This window comes from Cololabis saira, chromosome 11 (genome assembly GCF_033807715.1).
Source record: "Cololabis saira isolate AMF1-May2022 chromosome 11, fColSai1.1, whole genome shotgun sequence".
NCBI classification, from domain to species: domain Eukaryota; kingdom Metazoa; phylum Chordata; class Actinopteri; order Beloniformes; family Belonidae; genus Cololabis; species Cololabis saira.
This window is the reverse complement of record NC_084597.1, coordinates 6,611,685-6,630,184: the sequence shown is the minus strand read 5'-3', so window position 1 is coordinate 6,630,184 and position 18,500 is coordinate 6,611,685. Positions and strand designations below refer to the sequence as shown.

General features: G+C 40.0%; 1 protein-coding gene across 2 annotated transcripts in view; it reads left to right on the top strand.

The window, feature by feature from the left end:
• The window catches only part of LOC133454909 (nucleus accumbens-associated protein 2), a 54,823-nt gene that overhangs the window by 19,706 nt on the left and 16,617 nt on the right, over positions 1-18,500 (top strand). The window contains exons 1-2 of one of the 2 annotated variants that reach the window (XM_061733635.1): positions 15,573-16,071; positions 17,128-17,314. In XM_061733635.1, coding sequence (XP_061589619.1) covers positions 17,203-17,314 — 112 coding nt within the window. In that variant the 5' untranslated portion in view covers positions 15,573-16,071; positions 17,128-17,202. Of the gene's footprint in view, positions 1-15,572; positions 16,072-17,127; positions 17,315-18,500 lie in introns of those variants that run through there. The other variant, XM_061733634.1, reaches the window with a different exon arrangement.

The following is an 18,500-nucleotide window of genomic DNA, read 5'->3' as shown; positions in this document are numbered from 1 at the left end:
GGAGGAGGAGGAGGAGGAGAGAGAAAATACAAGAAAGTGAGCACAGTACAGTGGAATATTTGTCCCACAATCCAGGGCTACGGGTATATTATATATTATATTTACTGTTCTGATTGTTTATCCAAAGGTATTGTTACGTGCAGCTCATAATCTAATAGTTGGGCTTTGTTTGAGCCGTGCTGGAGGGGTCCTGTGGGATATCTCTTCAGTTCCTGGTGGCACCAGTGCCTGCATCCTCGTCTTTAAGCTGCACATGTTGCTGCTAAACACATAGGCCTGTGTTGAAAAAATCGATTTCCCAATTCTAAATCGATTCTCATATTAATTCCTAAAAATCGATTCATATGTCTAAAGATCGATTTTTTTTTCTTTTTTTTTCCTTTTTTAAATTTATTTATGTATTTTTTTTTTTCATCATTACATTACAACTTTTGGTTATTTTTTTGTTTATCCCCAAAAAAGGAATGTTTTGTTGGACACAAGAATAACTGGTGCCATGTTTTTGCCTTTAAATATGTTTAAAGGTATGAAAACATTAAAGTGTTAGGTTATAATTGCATTAATTAGGGCCCGAGCACTTGCAGTGCGAAGGCCCTATTGTATCTGTAGGAATGATTCTTCTTCTTAATGTTCTGACGAAAGGAGGGCCTTTTTGCCCCCCTAAACGTGCCCAAAAAGTCACCAAATTTTGCACGCAAGCCAGGCTTGACGAAAAATTTGATATTTAATGGTTTGTATTAATGGGCGTGGCAAAATGGCTCAACAGCGCCCCCTTGAAAACTTTGTGCCTCAAGCCCCACGATACGGTTTGACGTACATGCACGAAAATCGGTACACACCTGTATCATGGCGCAACTTAAAGAAAAGTCTCTTGGTGCCATGACCGAAACCAAACAGGAAGTCTGCTATTTTGAATTAATCGTGTAATTTTGGTGCAATTTATGCCATTCCTTCGACAGTTAATACGGCCCGAACCGTAACGTGCACCCAGGTGTGTTATACATCAAAATGTGCGTCTCCATCCTGCGACACCACGCTTTACTTTTCTCTTTCAAAAGCGTTACCGTGGAGATGCTAGACGCCAAAAAGCGCGCCCACCCTTCATCTGATTGGTTCAGACAGAAAAAACTTTGTGCCTCAAGCCCCACAATACGGTTTGACGTACATGAACGAAAATCGGTACACACCTGTATCATGGCGCAACTTAAAGAAAAGTCTCTTGGTGCCATGACCGAAACCAAACAGGAAGTCTGCTATTTTGAATTAATTGTGTAATTTTGGTGCAATTTATGCCATTCCTTCGACAGTTAATACGGCCCGAACCGTAACGTGCACCCAGGTGTGTTATACATCAAAATGTGCGTCTCCATCCTGCGACACCACGCTTTACTTTTCTCTTTCAAAAGCGTTACCGTGGAGATGCTAGACGCCAAAAAGCGCGCCCACCCTTCATCTGATTGGTTCAGACAGAAAAAACTTTGTGCCTCAAGCCCCACAATACGGTTTGACGTACATGAACGAAAATCGGTACACACCTGTATCATGTTGCAACTTAAAGAAAAGTCTCTTGGCGCCATGGCCGAAACCTAACAGGAAGTCGGCCATTTTGAACATTCTGAGTTAATCGCGTAATTTTGGAGCAATTTATGCCATTCATTCGACAGTTAATACGGCCCAAACTGTAACGTGCACCAAGGTGTGTTATACATCAAAATATGCGTCTCCATCCTGTGACTATGCGCATTACTTTTCTCTTTCAAGAGTGGTTCCATGGCGACGCTAGATGCCATAAGGCGCGCCCCCCTTCATCTGATTGGTCCATATTTGATAGTTCCCCAAAAGTCACCAAATTTTGCATGCAAGCCAGGCCTGGCGATACATTTTATATTTCATGGTTTGCATGGGGGGAAAAAGACAAAAATTAATAAAAAATAAACCTGACATTTTACTGTACGGACCCATCAAGTGGCATTTTATTTTCTAGGGGGCCCCCTAGAATACTTTTCTCTGCCATAACTTTTGAATGGTTTGACATAAAGAGTCGTGGGTGGTGTCATGGGACTCGGTATCAAGTCCTGGACCATAATTGGTGAAAATTAGCCCCGCCCCTTCTTCTGATTGGTTTTCCCTTTTTTCTGCTATATCTTTTGAATGGTTTGACATAGGAAGTCGTGGGTGGTGTCATTTCTGATATGCTTATGGGGGCGGTGGCCATGAGTGCGAGGGCCCGTTCATCGCTGCTTGCAGCTTTAATTGTCTATATTTCATTACTTTATATACTGTCTTGGGGTTACATTTGCAAAAAATGCTAAAAAACCAAATGCTCAAAAATTAAAAACCAAAATAGACCGAAAATGGAACAAATAAAAACGGAATGTGGGAAAAAATAAAACCGATTCCATCCGTCTCTGTTTCCTCCCTGGATCTGTTTGGTAATTCTGACACACGATGTTTCTGTTTCAGTTCTATCAGCATTCTGGGAGCTGATTGGTCCTTACAGCATCATTAGCTGCAATACTTGCTGTTTAATCTCAATATAATACTAGTAGTAATATTTTGCATAACTACAGTCATATCATTCATGCAACAGCTGAAAAAACAGTTTTATTAACAGTAACCCAAATCAATATCGGAATCGAATCGAATCAAATCTTGATAATCGATTCTGAATCGGAATCGAATCGATTCTTGTCATTTGAATCGATCCCCAGCCCTATAAACACATGCACACTCGTTCGGTGACCGTCTGCTGGGATGTTAACCGTTTCGCTTCCCTACGAGTGAGAAATTTGGGGCATTTTCTTTTTTCTTCTGTTTGGTCTTGTGTTAAGTGTCTGTTCAGATTATTACGTGAGTCCAAAGGTTCAGTTCCCCACTGTAACCGTAATGTGTTGCCATAAACTGGAACGGCCCACACGCCCCTGTTGTTGTTCTGCAATAAGAGCTGAAAAAAACTCTTTCTCACTTCACGTTTTGCTCAAGTCCTTTTTATCTGCAATTTTTAATCCAAGGAAATGAAATTTCTAAGAATACAGCGAGTGCGTCGCTTTCTCTGCTGCCTTGCTTGAAAAAAGCGACTTCCAAACTGTTTAAAGAATAAGTGAGAAAAGTACACCTTAAGCCACGTCATAGCGTCATGAATGGGAACTTTTTCTTTTCTTATTTTATGATATTTAATTTTTGCCATCAGCCCAGTTTCTTTTCAAAGTCAAACTATCTTCTGGCGCCGTTTTCACTTTGAATCTGACGCCTTTTGTCAACTTTCCTCTTGTTGTTTCCTACATCTTCCACATACTCTCTCTCTCTCCCTCTCTTTCCCATCTCCTTTTATTCTCCTGTCTTCTCACTTCCACACTTCCTGTCACTTCTCTCAATTTATATTCCCTTCATGTACCTTTCAGTACCCCCCCACACCCAGTACTCGAGTTGTAAAAAAAAATCAGGGGGGATTTGATCATATGGGGACAGATAATTTGTGCTGATTACAAATAATATAATATATTACAAATAATAGCAGTGACCAAAACAGCTGCAGAAATACTGCAGGAATGACATAGCAGCAGTTAAATGCAGCCTTCTGTAAGCTTTAAATATCCACTGGGCTTACATCAAATACATCAAAACACAACAATAAAAAACACTTTTCTGAACTTATCAATATGACTCTGTCCTTCACAGGATAAGTAACATGGATCACTGCAAAAACTCACAATCTTAACAAGAATATGTGTCTTATTTCTATTTAAAATGTCTCATTTTAGTAAAAAAAATCTCATTACACTTAAAACAAGACTCATCACTGGAAAAAACAACAATTTTCACCTGTTTCAAGTAGATTTTCACTTAAAATAAGTAGAAAAATCTGCCAGTGGAACAGGATTTTTTTGCTTGTAATAAGAAGATAAATCTTGTCCCACTGGCAGATTTTCTTACTTATTTCAAGTGAAAATGTACTTGAAACAGGTTAAATAAGTTATTTTTCTGGTAATGACTCTTGTTTCAAGTGTAATGACATTTTTTAACTAAAAATTAGACATTTTAACTAGAAATAAGACAAATATTCCTGGTGAAAGTTTGAGTTTTTGCAGTGTAGCTGATCAAATTGAAAGTAAATATTGCTACACTGCAAAAACTCAAAATCTTAACAGGAATATTTGTCTTATTTCTAGTTAAAATGTCTCAATTTAGTAAAAAAAATCTCATTACACTTAAAACAAGACTCATCAGTGGAAAAAACAACAATTTTCACCTGTTTCAAGTACATTTTCACTTAAAATAAGTAGAAAAATCTGCCAGTGGAACAAGATTTTATTGTTTGTAATGAGAAGATAAATCTTGTCCCACTGGCAGATTTTCCTACTTATTTCAAGTGAAAATTTACTTGAAACAGGTGAAAATTGTCAAATAAGTTATTTTTCTGGTGTTATTTTTCTGGTGATGACTAAATGTTGAAATAGCAGTAAAACCACATTCATTGATGAAATGACATAAGGGATGGAAAGGGGGGATGGGAGTTTTACAGGGGGGGATGATTTGGACCGTTTTTATTTCAGGGGGGATGCCATCCCCCTCATCCCCCTCAACTCCAGTACTGCCCACACCCCGTCTGCACTGTCACTGCCCACAGATCTCTCCTCCTTGCCCATGAGTCGTCCGGTATGTCCAGGGGAGTTTTGGGGTAGGGTTGTACATCTTTTGCCGCTCATGCGCAGCTGCAGTCGGCACAGTCAGGTGTGAGATAGTAGCCGCTGAAAATGTTTGTTTGTTTACCTCCCACAGCCACTTGGAGTCCATTAGCAATGTCTTCGCCTCGGGAGAATCCCTCACACACAAACACAAACACTCTTCCTCTGTGTTTCCCTCCGTCTGGTTTTCATGCCGTCCACAGACTAAACTCATACTGGAATTTTCTGCAACAACTTTATCCATCGTTACCTGATGCAGAGTATCTTTGCAAGTAACAGTACAAGTACAAATACTTCGTTACCTTACTTAAGTAGAAATTTTGGTTATCTATACTTCACTGGAGTAATTATTTTTACTTTTACTCCTTACATTTTCACGCAAATATCTGTACTTTTTACTCCTTACATTTTAAAAACAGCCTCGTTACTCTATTTCATTTCGGCCTTTAAATAAAAACTATCCAGTTAAATTGCTCCATCCGGATAGAGTGAATTTGGTTGTGGTTGTTTCAGATGTTCTTGTCCAGTTTTGTTCTTACATCCGTTCCCTCAGATTCCTGCAACTAAACTTGGATGTACATTCCAATAAAGGTTAGGATAAATGATAACATGAACATGAAGTTTGACTTTTTGCACCATAACAATACTTATAGGCAACTAGTCATCATATCTGCTGCTCTCTGAAACACATGTTAATGCTCAATAGTACACATATATGGTTCTTTAATATATTTGCATTATACTAAGATACATTCATTTTCAATGGCTTTTGTCCTTAATGGCTTTTTTCCCCCTTACATTACTTTTACTTTTATACTTTAAGTAGTTTTGAAACCAGTACCTTTATACTTTTACTTGAGTATAAAACTTGAGTTGATACTTCAACTTCTACAGGAGTATTTTTAAACTCTAGTATCTATACTTCTACCTGAGTAATGAATGTGAATACTGAAGACACCTCTTATTAACTAGTAGGTGTGTAGTTTCTCTGACCTCACAATGTGAACAAAGTGTAGACTTTGAGAAAACATAAGGATTTACAACCATTTTAAACAAAGGCCTCACAGGTATCTGGATAACTGACAGAAAAGAAGGTAATTGGTTAATTGTGGTGCATTCCCTCGTTACCTGAAGACAAATGAAGCAGATAATAGTTCTTGAGCTGACATTCGGCAGCTGTTTGACTGAGGCCACCAGCATGAAAACCAAGGAGATCTCAGAGTAAGCAGAGCTGGTAGAGGAGCCAAAAACTGTACTCAAGTAAAAGTACTGTTACTTCAGAATAATATGACTCAAGTAGAAGTAAAAAGTAGTCATCCAAATAATTACTTGAGTAAAAGTAAAAAAGTACTTGGTGAAAAACTACTCAAGTACTGAGTAACTGTTGAGTAACGTCTGATAAATTTTTTTAACACAACCGTTGAAACAGACAAAAGTACAAAATAATCATCTTCAAGCAAATTAAATCAATAAAATAAATTAAAATTAATAAAAAAAATAGCTTAAATTAAAATAATCTTAAAGTAAATTCAAGTACTTTAATAAATAATAAAATAAATAAAATAACAGAATAAAAAAATAAATTAAGCACAAGTAGCACAACATTTCAACCCTTTGTACTTTTCTTTTTTAACCAGAACTAGAACAAACATGAACTCATAGAAACTCTGTGTGTGTTTGAGTCTGTGTAAATGTGACAAAACATGCAAAAACAAACATTTTTCCCAAAGAATCACTCAGTGATGTCATGAGATTGACGCGTACGTGGATAAAAGGGATAAAAGAAAAGTAACAGCTCAACGTAGCCTAATGTAGCGGAGTAAGAGTAACAGTTTCTTCTTCACAAATCTACTCAAGTAAAAGTAAAAAGTATAGTGATTTAAAACTACTCCTAAAAGTACAACATTTCCCAAAACTTACTCAAGTAAATGTAACGGAGTAAATGTAACTCGTTACTACCCACCTCTGAGTGTAAGTGATCACTCGGATGGGAAAAAGCAAAAGGAAATCTGTTGGAGAGGACCGCAGAAACTATACGACTGGCAAAATCAATGGTTTGAGTCTTAAAAAGAAAGAAATCCTTTTCCCTCGGTGGGGAAAACCCCCTTCATGCCAGATCTCCGAGCACCGCAGAGCGGAGGCTTCAGAGATGCGTGTCCAACCTGGGAAACTGTACCGCGGCTCTAGATCTTGAATTATGCAGGAAACCCAACATTTTGAAGCGACAACAGACGCTGATCCTCCAGGACAGTGAATTCTCGAGTCGTTCCCTTTAGTAGTTTTTAAAAAAGCCGACTCAGTGTGTGAAAACCTTGATAAATGTGTGCTTTTTCCACATGATAGCGCCTTAAATGCTTAATAAGGTTCAACAGTGTTATTGCCATCAACCTTTGTGCCACCTCTGGAAACCACGGCCTTGCATAACGAGCATCTTGCAGTTTTTCTCCGGTGGGATTTCCCATCCGAGAATGATGCCATATTGCCAACATGATGCTAATGCTACAAGGCTAGGTCTATTCAACAAGTCACGCGCCAGTCCTCCTCCGTTTGGTGACTCGAAACAGGAAGTTAACTTAAAGGGGACCTATTATGGCATCTAATACCTATTTTAAACAGGCCTTGAATGTCTTAAAAACAAGCTTTTGATTGTTTTTGCTAAATAAATTAGAAATTCAGCCTCTAAACCATGTCTTTATTTTCCCATTCTCTAACCTCATTATCTATGCAGGATTCTGAGTGGGCGGGGCTAGGGCTGGGCGATATATCGAGATTTTAATATATATCAATATATTTTCAAATGCGATATGGTACGAGACAATATCGTTTATATCGATTTAAATTTTTTTTTTATGATTTTGATATAGCTTATTTTGTGACAAATTGACTTGAATGTTTTATTTGAGATTTGCACAAATTTTTTGTTATTTGCACAACTGTCAACCTCAGTGGAAAAGTCTGCCTGTTACTGTCTACATTGTATTAATTGCACAGTGTATTTTAATTTAATTTTTATGCAGGAATTTGTTTGATTTGTTTTATTTTATTCAAGAAACATTTTATTCTATATATGCAGGCAGTTTATTTTTATTTCATTTGTTTTATACATGTTGATATTGTGCAGACCTCTGTTAACAAAGGAACCTGTGTGACATTTGGCACGAGGCTTTGTATTAAAACTGACTGTTTTTTTAAGGGTTTGCCTCAGAAATAAATGAAGCTTACAGAGATGCTAACAGAGATGCTATGCTATAATGCTTTGGGGGAAACCCCAATTATAGCACAGAAAAAATATCGATATATATCGAGTATCGCCATTCAGCTAGAAAATATCCAGATATGACTTTTGGTCCATATCGCCCAGCCCTAGGCGGGGCTATGATAATGAGGCATGTGCTGATTGGCTGCCTGAATGACACAATACACCGCTACGAAAAAAAGACGGAAGTTCCAGCTGGTGGAGTTACACCGTTACCGTGTCCTCAACGTGTCCTAACTGCATGCGATGCGAGCGAGCGTCAGCGACAAAATCAATTCCATTGCTTTATTTTCTATTGGCCTGTCCTAACTGGCCACGAGCGACGCAGCGCGACGCAGCGCCGTTTCTATTTTCTTCCTGTCACTCGCGTTGAAAGCCGGTTGAAAGCGCTGTAGGAAACGGTCATGGACGCAGAACGGCTGGTCCAGTTAGTTGAAATGAGAAGTTATCTCTATGATTCCTCCTCATTTCACTACAAAAACCTCAATAAAGTGGCAGCTGCTGGAGGGAGATGTAAAGAGAGCGTCCGATGTCACGCAGTGCTACGATAGTCGGACGCTCTCATGAAGTTAGGACACGTGGTGGTTAGTTGTGGTCGTGGTTTGCATTTTGGTTACGGAACGAAAGGGAGCAGAATCTTATTGGCTCGTAGATCCACAACACACTGGACGGCTCATCCGGGCGGCTGTACAGACACTGCAGAATTTGGTTGTTTTCCTCTTTCTCTGAGTTGGCAGGCTGAGGGGAGACCACTTTATATATGTTAAAGCAAGAAAAAACCTGTTTTTCAGAATAGGTCCCCTTTAACTTTCTGTTTTGGCTTTTAGGGGAAAGAAGAATTTGGTTCTGTTTATACAAGGGTTACGTGGTATCGGATGGTGCAATAGACGTAAACGTTCCCCAGTGCCCATTTCGTTTTCCTTTTTTTTTCTTTTTTTTTCTAATACTCTAATTTCTAATACTTTTTTTTAAAGATGTACTGGTAAAAATTCAGCAGAAGGTTTAAAGTGAATTCAGCTGTCAGAGTGCAATTAAATCTTTAATTTAATGAGCTTGAAGGAAAGATTTTTTCTAGAAAGCTGGAATACTGAACAGAATGTAAATTACAAGAATGAAAAAACTGACAACACATGAAAACTGACAGACAAAACATCAGTTATGGAAACTGACAGCTACAATTATTCTGCATTTCTGCATCGAGGGCTACGGTTAACGGCTATCCTAGTTTTAAATAACATGCCAGTCAGCTCTAAACCCAATTTAGTAGTTATTATCACCCTATTATCACCGAATGAATGGGGACATTTGGCATGGATTTAGACAAAACATTTCCTTAAATCCCAGCTTCATGAAATTTGAATATGTTGAAGTACAAAGCGTGCCGAGTCGGGGAACATTTGTAAGATGTCTCTACGATAAACTGTTGCCTAGCAACATGCGTCCAAAGTCAAACGGAAAAAAAAATAAAAAATTAAAGGTCAATATCGCAAAAACTGTAATAATGCCATAATGAGTTTTTACGGTCCATTAGTGCGAATCGGGCCGAGTGTTTGAAAGTTTGAACGATGTCTCTCCGATAAAGCTCGGCCGAGCAATAAGCGTCCGAATTTTTGCCTTTTTTTTTTGCTTTTTGGCATCTAGCGTTGCCACGGTAACACTTTTGACTGAGAAAAGTAATACCCATCGAGGCACGATGGAGACGCATCCAACGATGTATGGCATGCATGGGTGCACGTTGCGGTTCGGGCCGTATTAACGGACGAAAAAATGTGCGGAATAATACGAATAATAAGGAAGAAAAGGGAAACCTTTTCTGTATACCATTATATCTCCTTCATTTTCATGTTTTTTCTCATTTTTTCGGGTGTGTTTTATTTTTTGGGGATTTTTTTGTTCCACATCAGAGCGGGGTGATGCTGTACACCCGCTGGTGTGACGTGGGACTTTTGCGACTTTAGCTTGTTAGCAAAATGCTAGCAACATTGCCCTTTGGGCCATTCTGGACGATTGCAATATGGTCATGCCATTACTTGGCATGCCCATAAATATGCAACTAAGTCTGCATCAGGATGTAAGAGAGATGGCAGAGGAATAAATTCCCTATCTTTCGTTTTGGAAACCCAGCTTTGACTCGGGTCTGACACAGATCTTTTATATTCTCCAAACTTACCCCTAAAGTCAACTGGGTGTTATTTTAGAGGTGTGTTTCACCCTCAACTGCTGTTTTTTAGGTCTACGCCACAAAAGCGGCTTTGGTTTGGGAAGTAAACTGCTAGGTTGGGATTAGGAAAAGGCCAGGATTTAGCCTACACTCTTACACCAAAACGCCCCAATAAAACAGAGTAGGTGTCCTTATAAACACGATTTCTGTTGGGGGGGGGGGGGAAGAAGAATTTAATCCATCAAATGTGAGATTTTGTGTTGATTCAGGCTGTGGCTGGCATCGTCCCACCCCCGTATGCGATTTTCAGCGGGATTTTATAATCACTTGGTGATTTTCTGTTTCCTTTCAAGTGTCGTTAAAAGGGTTAAAACTGAGAATCAGACATCCTTTTCTCCCCTCGTCAGACATAAGTTAGTCTGACATTGTTGTTGCACATAATTGGTGCATATTAGGAGAATAGAAGTGGAGAGGTAGCAGACAACATTCAGCCCACAACAAATAATTTCATAGCTGTCTCCGTGTTATGTAACTGCATGAATCATAGGGATTTTTTTTTGTTTCTTTTCTTCAGAAAAAGGTGTTTTTGATCATGATTGTGTGCAGACAACTTCACTCAGCAGGGTCTATGCACAGAGAGTGATGTTGCATTATAAACAGTGATAAGCAGCCCCTCTCACTCACTCTCTCTCTTTCTCTCTCCCTCTCTCTCTCTTTCTCAACATCCCATAATGATACTCAGACAGACCTAGGCAGACGCCCGCTCGTTCCCGATTGGTAGAACTGTTGCCAGGGAGCGTTGCCGTCTCAACGTGGATAGAATCTGTTGTCTGGTACACTTTAGACATGAGAACAACTGCAGGATCTGAATATTTATAACGAGGGGACTGTTCATATTGAAATTGTATAGAGGCAACATAAGCGAAGCAGGAAGGATGTTGCTCCTGCTCAGATCGCCACTAAAGTTCCACTGTTTACTTCTTTTTTTTTGGTTTTCGGGCGGGTTGCTACACTTTTAATTAGGAATGGGCAATATTTTACCGTTCACGATAAACCGTCAAAAAAATTCCCCACGGTAAGAATTTATCATCTCACGGTAAAAATGATAAATTCATGTTGATGATGTTTTTGTGTAAAACTGATTTATGGTTCTGTGTTAAATCAACGCACAACGTACGTGAAGGAAGGAAGGAAGGAAGGAAGGAAGGAAGGAAGGAAGGAAGGAAGGAAGGAAGGAAGGAAGGAAGGAAGGAAGGAAGGAAGGAAGGAAGGAAGGAAGGAAGGAACGAACGAAGGAACGAAGGAAGGAAGGAAGGAAGAAAACAAGGAAAGAAGGAATGAAGGGAGAAAAGAGGAAGGGAAGAAGGAAGGAGAGAGCAGGAGGAAAGAAGGAAGGAAGGAAGGAAGGAAGGAAGGAAGGAAGGAAGGAAGGAAGGAAGGAAGGAAGGAAGGAAGGAAGGAAGGAAGGAAGGAAGGAAAGGGGAGAAGAAAGGGAGAAAACAAGGAAAGGAGGAAGGAAGGAAGGAGAGAGCAGGAGGAAGGAAGGAAGGAAGGAAGGAAGGAAGGAAGGAAGGAAGGAAGGAAGGAAGGAAGGAAGGAAGGAAGGAAGGAAGGAAGGAAGGAAGGAAGGAAGGAAGGGAAAAAAGAAGGAAAGAAAGAAAGAAAGAAAGAAAGAAAGAAAGAAAGAAAGAAAGAAAGAAAGAAAGAAAGAAAGAAAGAAAGAAAGAAAGAAAGAATGCCAGAAATGATCGTGATACATTTTTTACTCCATACCGCCCATCCCTCTCTTAATCTCTTAAACTCTTAATCCAACGTCAATTAACGTTGATTCCTTTCCGTGCATCGTTGAGATGTTCTCATAGTTTTCTGTCTCACTTTCCTCCAACTTTACTGAACTTACTTGAAGTACTCACCAAAAAAAAAAAAAGTGGGATGCGTGATCATAAACCGCACATTTGTTGGTTATCGTGGTTGGACCGTCACCCCATTGTCAGCTGGTACGCAGCCACAGTGTAACTAGTAATTAAAACCTGTCAGTATGTGCGACGCCTGCGTGTGTTTGTTTGCCATCTGCCCAATCCTCTCATCTCTCCGTATTATTCAAATAGGACCGGACCTCCTGCTACACCTAATAACACCGCGGGAATCCTTGATTACACATTTCAAAGACGGCAATCAGGACGACATTTGAATGCCGTATCTGAGCCCCGGCCGTGCGTGTCTCCGCAACATAGACACACATGCATGCATGCACGGAGACGACGTTGGAGAGCCAAATGTCACAGCTGGGCAGAGTGTACGATGATGATTGTAAAAACACGCCTTGGTATGTGAGAAACTTTGACGTGGAAATGCAAACACGCTCAGCAGGAAACGGGGACAGAGAGTACAGGAAAGCACACACACACACACACACACACACACACACACATATATTATTAGACAAAAACGGGTGAGGGAGTTCGTGCCTTATATTTTTTATCAGGGACGTGCAAAGTCTATATTTAATGCAGCCGCAGTAGGTCTGGATTTGCATGCCGCGTGTATATGTGTGCGCTCACATGAGAACTTTTAGGTTCGTGTGAATTCCCTGGTACTTTTCCTCATCACGCCCCAGCCACCCCCCCCTCGTATTCATCTGTGCATACTTTCGCATGAGAATGCAGCTATGTGATTGTGTATGTGCTTAATGTGGCACAGCACTGCCTTGCCTGCCTGACTCAACATATTCTCCATTCACTCTCCTTTGCTCTTTCCCTCCTCCTCCTCCTCTTAACCCCCCCGTCCCTCCACCACCCTCCCCTCCTCGCTCTGCCTGGCTGGCACGTACATGCATGTCTGTAGACTCTGTACTGTGCTTGCTGCCGTGGCACGCGCCAACCTCACTGCAATGCAGCCCTGTGTGCATTAATTGGCAGAGAGACAGTGGGTACGTGGTATGCAGTATGGGGAAGGATAGAGAAAGAAAGGGAAGAGGTGGAGGTGTGGAGGGGCGGAGGGGGGGTGAGGAAGCAAGAGGCAATGTAAGGACACAGTGGTCACAATAAGCAACGGACAGAGCGATGGACAGGAGGTCTGGCATGTCCCCAGAGGGACAGACAGACAGATTTATCTGTGTGTGTGTGTGTGTGTGTGTGTGTGTGTGTGTGTGTGTGTGTGTGTGTGTGTGTGTGTGTGTGTGTGTGTGTGTGTGTGTGAGAAAGCAGGTTGAGTGAGTTTATGTCTGTTTGCATTAGCGTGTTTGCAGACTTGTTTCTACTGAGCTTTTAGTGTGTGTGTGTGTGTGTGTGTGTGTGTGTGTGTGTGTGTGTGTGTGTGTGTGTGTGTGTGTGCTCACTCATGTGTGTTTATATGTGCATATATATCACACCGCTGGGGCAAAGCTCTCTAAACCAAAGTCTGACTCACTGTATTCAAGCCTTTGTGATATCCTCCCTTTTATATTTCCGCTGTGACTGTAGAATAAAAAGTTTGCTCGGTTTAGCGCGCAAACTTTCTCCACTTGAGGTTACTTTGGCAGAGCATGAAACGCGGTGTATCGTGATGCTTTCTGGAGATGTGCAGCCTGTATAAAAATACTGGATTTTTTTTTGTTTTGGTTTTGTTTTAACCAGATTGAGGCAAAAAAGATTAAACGAGATCTTTTGAAAGTAATTTTGCTAATAGATTAAGCTCGGTAAGAGAGCCGTCTCCATTATGCCTTTTTTGGTTTTGATCCCCGACACGCCAGAATTACACAACATTTATGTGTTTATGTTATAACGTCTTACTCATCCATCACAGCAGTTTAGCATTTATTTCCTCCTACACACATCTTTGTGGATCCTCTCTGGTATCCATTGTGATTCCTGTAGCTGTTGTCCTGTCACGGGCTGCAACATTTATCCTTCTATCCACCGCCGGTAACGTTTCAGGAGCTGAAAAAGTAACGGTGGAAAAGTCACCTGAGAAAACTGAGCTGCCAAGTCGGAGGCGTGAATTTATCCTAATGTATTAATTTATGTGCAAGATAGTGTTTCCGTGAAGACAGTGCTTCTCTCTTGTTCTGTGTGGGTGTTTGGCAGAGATGTTTTGATATGATTCAGAGAACATACCCAACACATGCCTCCTTTTTGTTGCTGTTGTCGTCTTGAAAAAGTGGGAAACACCTTTCTGCAAACTTTTTATTTTTATTTTCTCCATTTCTACTAGGCCTGTGTTGAAAAAAGCGATTTTCCGATTCTAAATCGATTCTCATATTAATTCCTAAAAATCGATTCTTATGTCTGAAGATCGATTTTTTTTTTTTTTTTTTATTTATTTCTTTTTTTTTTCTTCTTGTTTTTCCTTTTTTTTCCTTTTTTTCTTTTTTTCTCTTTTTTTCTTCCTTTTTCCTTTCTTTTTAATCTCGACATTTCGAATTTTTTCTCGAAATTTTGACTTTTTTCTCGAATGGAAACCGCCCCCCCAGTTCTAACTAATATATATATATATATATATATATTTTTTTTATTTTTTTTTTTTTTTATCATTTTCGCCAGGTGAACTTCAATCCCAGTAGTCGGACACACAGTGTTTCATGACACTTCTGAAAAATGCCAGGTGCTTCATGGCAATATGTGTGCGTGGTGCATAATAAATTAGATACGCTAAAATGATTTGTTTACTGCATGAACTGTTGCAATTTCTTTCTTTTTTGCACTTTAAATGGATATTGAAAAGCCTGTTTGAGTTATTTATTTCTTAGGTATTTCACAATAATTATTGTGAAATGATTATTTCACTAGTTATTTTACAGTCATATAATCCAGGCAACAGCTCAAAAAACATTTTAAATAACACTAAGCCAAATCAATATCGGATCGAATCAAATCGTGATAATCGATTCTGAATATTAAGAATCGGAATCGAATCGATTCTTGACATTTGAATCGATCCCCAGCCCTAATTTCTACAGTGTGTACATTGAAGCTTCCAGTTTATTTTGCTTCACCCAGAATTGCGTCACGCAGGCATTTTGGGAAGTTTCACTATTGGGTGTCTTAATGAATTGCCATCAGCCCTGACCTCAGTGGGCTCTTCTCTTCTCGTTTCTCCCTCTCTCGTCTGACTCATTCTCGTCCTTCTCTTGTTGATGTCGGCCCCGTATACATCTGCCTGCACGAGCTGCATGTGGCAGAAGTTTGCTTCAACCTAATTGTCTTTCTCTACTCGTATTGTCCTCAGATGACTTTCTTCTCCATCGCAGCTCCTCTCCCTCCCCTCCCTCGGCCTCCCTCCCTGCTCTGCCCGGTCTCTGTCTCAGTCTGTAACTGTAGCCTGTGTTTTTCTCTCCCTCCCACTCCCTGCGACGTATAGATACTGCATTGATCAGACACACTCGCAGCAGACACATGCACACACCGAGCCTCCCACTCCTTTCATCATTGATTCGCTCTGCTCTGCTTTCTTTTCCTCTCTCTTTCCCTCCACCCCCCAATTCTCTCCCCTGCCTCTCCCTCTTGTACAGTGGCACTTGTTGAATTTGGCCCTTGGAGAATAGAGAGGGGAGAGAAGCAGAGACAGATAATGACAAGGAGGCAGAGGCAGAGGCTTTGAGACGGTGCTAGGACAGACATTTGAGCAGAGAGAGAATGGGCTTTTGGAGGATATAGAGATAAGAGACACAGGAAGAGGAAAGTCAGTCAGACTGCAGAGAGAGCCGTCTATGAGACAGTGGGAATGACACTTTAAGTGAAAGAGGGAGTCAGCCAGACGGAGAACATCAGCGCTACTCCTTCCATCTGTAACTACTCCTCGTCTGTCCTGCTGCTGCTGCTGCTGCTGGTGCTGCTGGTGTGTTTTCCTAAGTGTCCAAAGGCTTCATGGTGTTTCTGTGGCCGGACGACTGGCTCGCACAGGTCAGAGCCGTCTGGGGCTGAAACACTGAGCGCTCTTTTTGAGTCGTGCACGTGTGCAGCTAGAGGAAACTTGTATGCTGTTTTCTCCAGGTGAGTGTTTGCATGCCAGGGCACACAGTCATTTCCCTACACGGCCCTACACTGGAAGTGTGCAGGAGTGTGTGTACAGTACGTGTAGATTCATGCATGGACACTCATGTGAGTAAGCCACAGGGCATGTGTCTGTATGGAGTGCATGAAGTGGGAGAGAGAGGGGGAGAAAGAGAGAGAGGGAGAGCATGTGTGTGTGTTAAAGAGGCGGTGACATTTTTTTTTTTCTTTTTCAGTTTGTATTCCTGGAAACCGTTCTGTAGCATTGCTCAATAATGAAACTAGTGTGTATATGCATGCGCGTGGGGGTTGGTGGGGAGACGGAAAGACAATGATACAAGGTTCAGAGAAAGGAATGAAGGTGCTGACATTCCTGGAGAAGGCGCTCCGAAAAAAGGAGTTTGGGGGGAAACTATCAAAGTTAATGTAAAATAATGTCTTGCATCAGAATGTTTCTTGTAGCCGGAGCTTGAAAAACAGTAACAAACGCTGACTCCGGGTTCGGCGTCAGCAAAAAATCCAGGAGATTCTCTCAACTCTGACATGAAAAACTGGTTGTATTTCTGTGAGCTGGGCTGCTGAGAAAAAGTTGTTTTCAAAAGGCGACAAACGGGAAATCAAATCAAAGGGGGAATTGTTGTCGATGCTTAAAGTACAATGAGTGTGAGGTTCTTTGGAATCGGGTCGGGTTAATCAGGTATTTCGCAACGTTTCACATACAGTACATGCAGGAGGCACCACATACTTTTTCTTTTCTTTTTTTTGTCCTGGGGAGTGACTTAACTTCTCTTTCCTCACTCCTGCTTCCATCTCTCACCTACTGTCTTCACAAATCCATCTTTCCTTGTCGCTCCTCTCACTTCCCTCTCAGCTGCATTTGTTTTCTCACTTAATCCGACCTCAGTTTTCCGTCTCCCGTTCCTCGTCTGCGTTTGTCGCTTCTCGCCTCTGCAGATTCCCCGAGCATATCTTTTCATCTTTCACACATTTTCTATTTGCTCCTTTTTTTTCTCCACTTCTCCATGTATTTTTCATTTTTCATTTTTGACTTTACAGATGCCTCTTCCAGCGGCACAGACTGCGGTGAATATCTGAAACCCCGTCATCCCCTCGCTCGCTCTGCTGGCCAACATGTCCCAGCTGCTCCATGTGGAGATCCCGAACTTTGGGGCCACGGTTCTGGGCTCCCTGAACGAGCAGCGGCTGCTGGGACACTACTGTGACGTTTCCATTCTGGTAAAAGGTCGGTTCAGCAGAAAAGAAAATCTGCAGATTTTTTTTGCATGACCTAGGGCTGGGCGATATGGATCAAAAGTCATATCTCGATATTTTCTAGCTGAATGGCGATACTCGATATATATCGATATTTTTTCTGTGCCATAATTGGGGTTTCCCCCAAAGCATTATAGCATAGCATCTCTGTTAGCTTCTCTGTTAGCATCTCTGTTAGCTTCATTGTTTTCTGAGGCAAACCCTTAAAAAAACAGTCAGTTTTAATACAAAGCCTCGTGCCAAATGTCACACAGGTTCCTTTATTAACAGAGATCTGCACAATATCAGAATGTATAAAACAAATGAAATAAAAATAAACTGCCTGCATATATAGAATAAAAATGCTTCTTTTTTTTTGTATAGATGTCTTTATTGAGGGCATTAAAAAAAAGAAATAAGATTTACAATAACAATATAATTATCAATATTTGTCCCCCTTTTTTTACTTTTCACAACATTAATTAAACCAAAATAAATAAATAGTAGTAATAATAATAATAATAATAATAATAATAATAATAATAATAATAATAATAATAATAATAATAATAATTTAAAAAAAGAGTAAATAAAAATAAAAAACAACAGCACACCCTCTCCCCTTCCCTCCCTCATATGGTCAATAAATTACATCATTCAGAATCATTTAACAAATGTCTATCAATACTAGAACAAAAATGAATAATAAATTAAATAATCAAGTCCTGTGTAAACACATTCATTAATATAGTCGATGATTCAGTTCATTAGTCCATTAAAAGCACAAAATCCAAAAAAGGATAAAATGCTTCTTGAATAAAATAAAACAAATATCTCTTTCCTGCATAACAATTAAATTAAAATACACTGTGCAATTAATACAATGTAGACAGTAACAGGCAGACTTTTCCACTGAGGTTGACAGTTGTGCAAATAACAAAACATTTGTGCAAATCTCAAATAAAACATTCAAGTCAATTTGTCACAAAATAAGCTATATCAAAATCATAAATTTATTTATTTTTTTAATCGATATAAACGATATTGTCTCGTACTATATCGCGTTTGAAAATATATCGATATATATTAAAATAATAATAATAATAATAATAATAATAATAATAATAATAATACATTTAATTTATAATGCACTTTCCATTTGGAGAATCTCAAAGTGC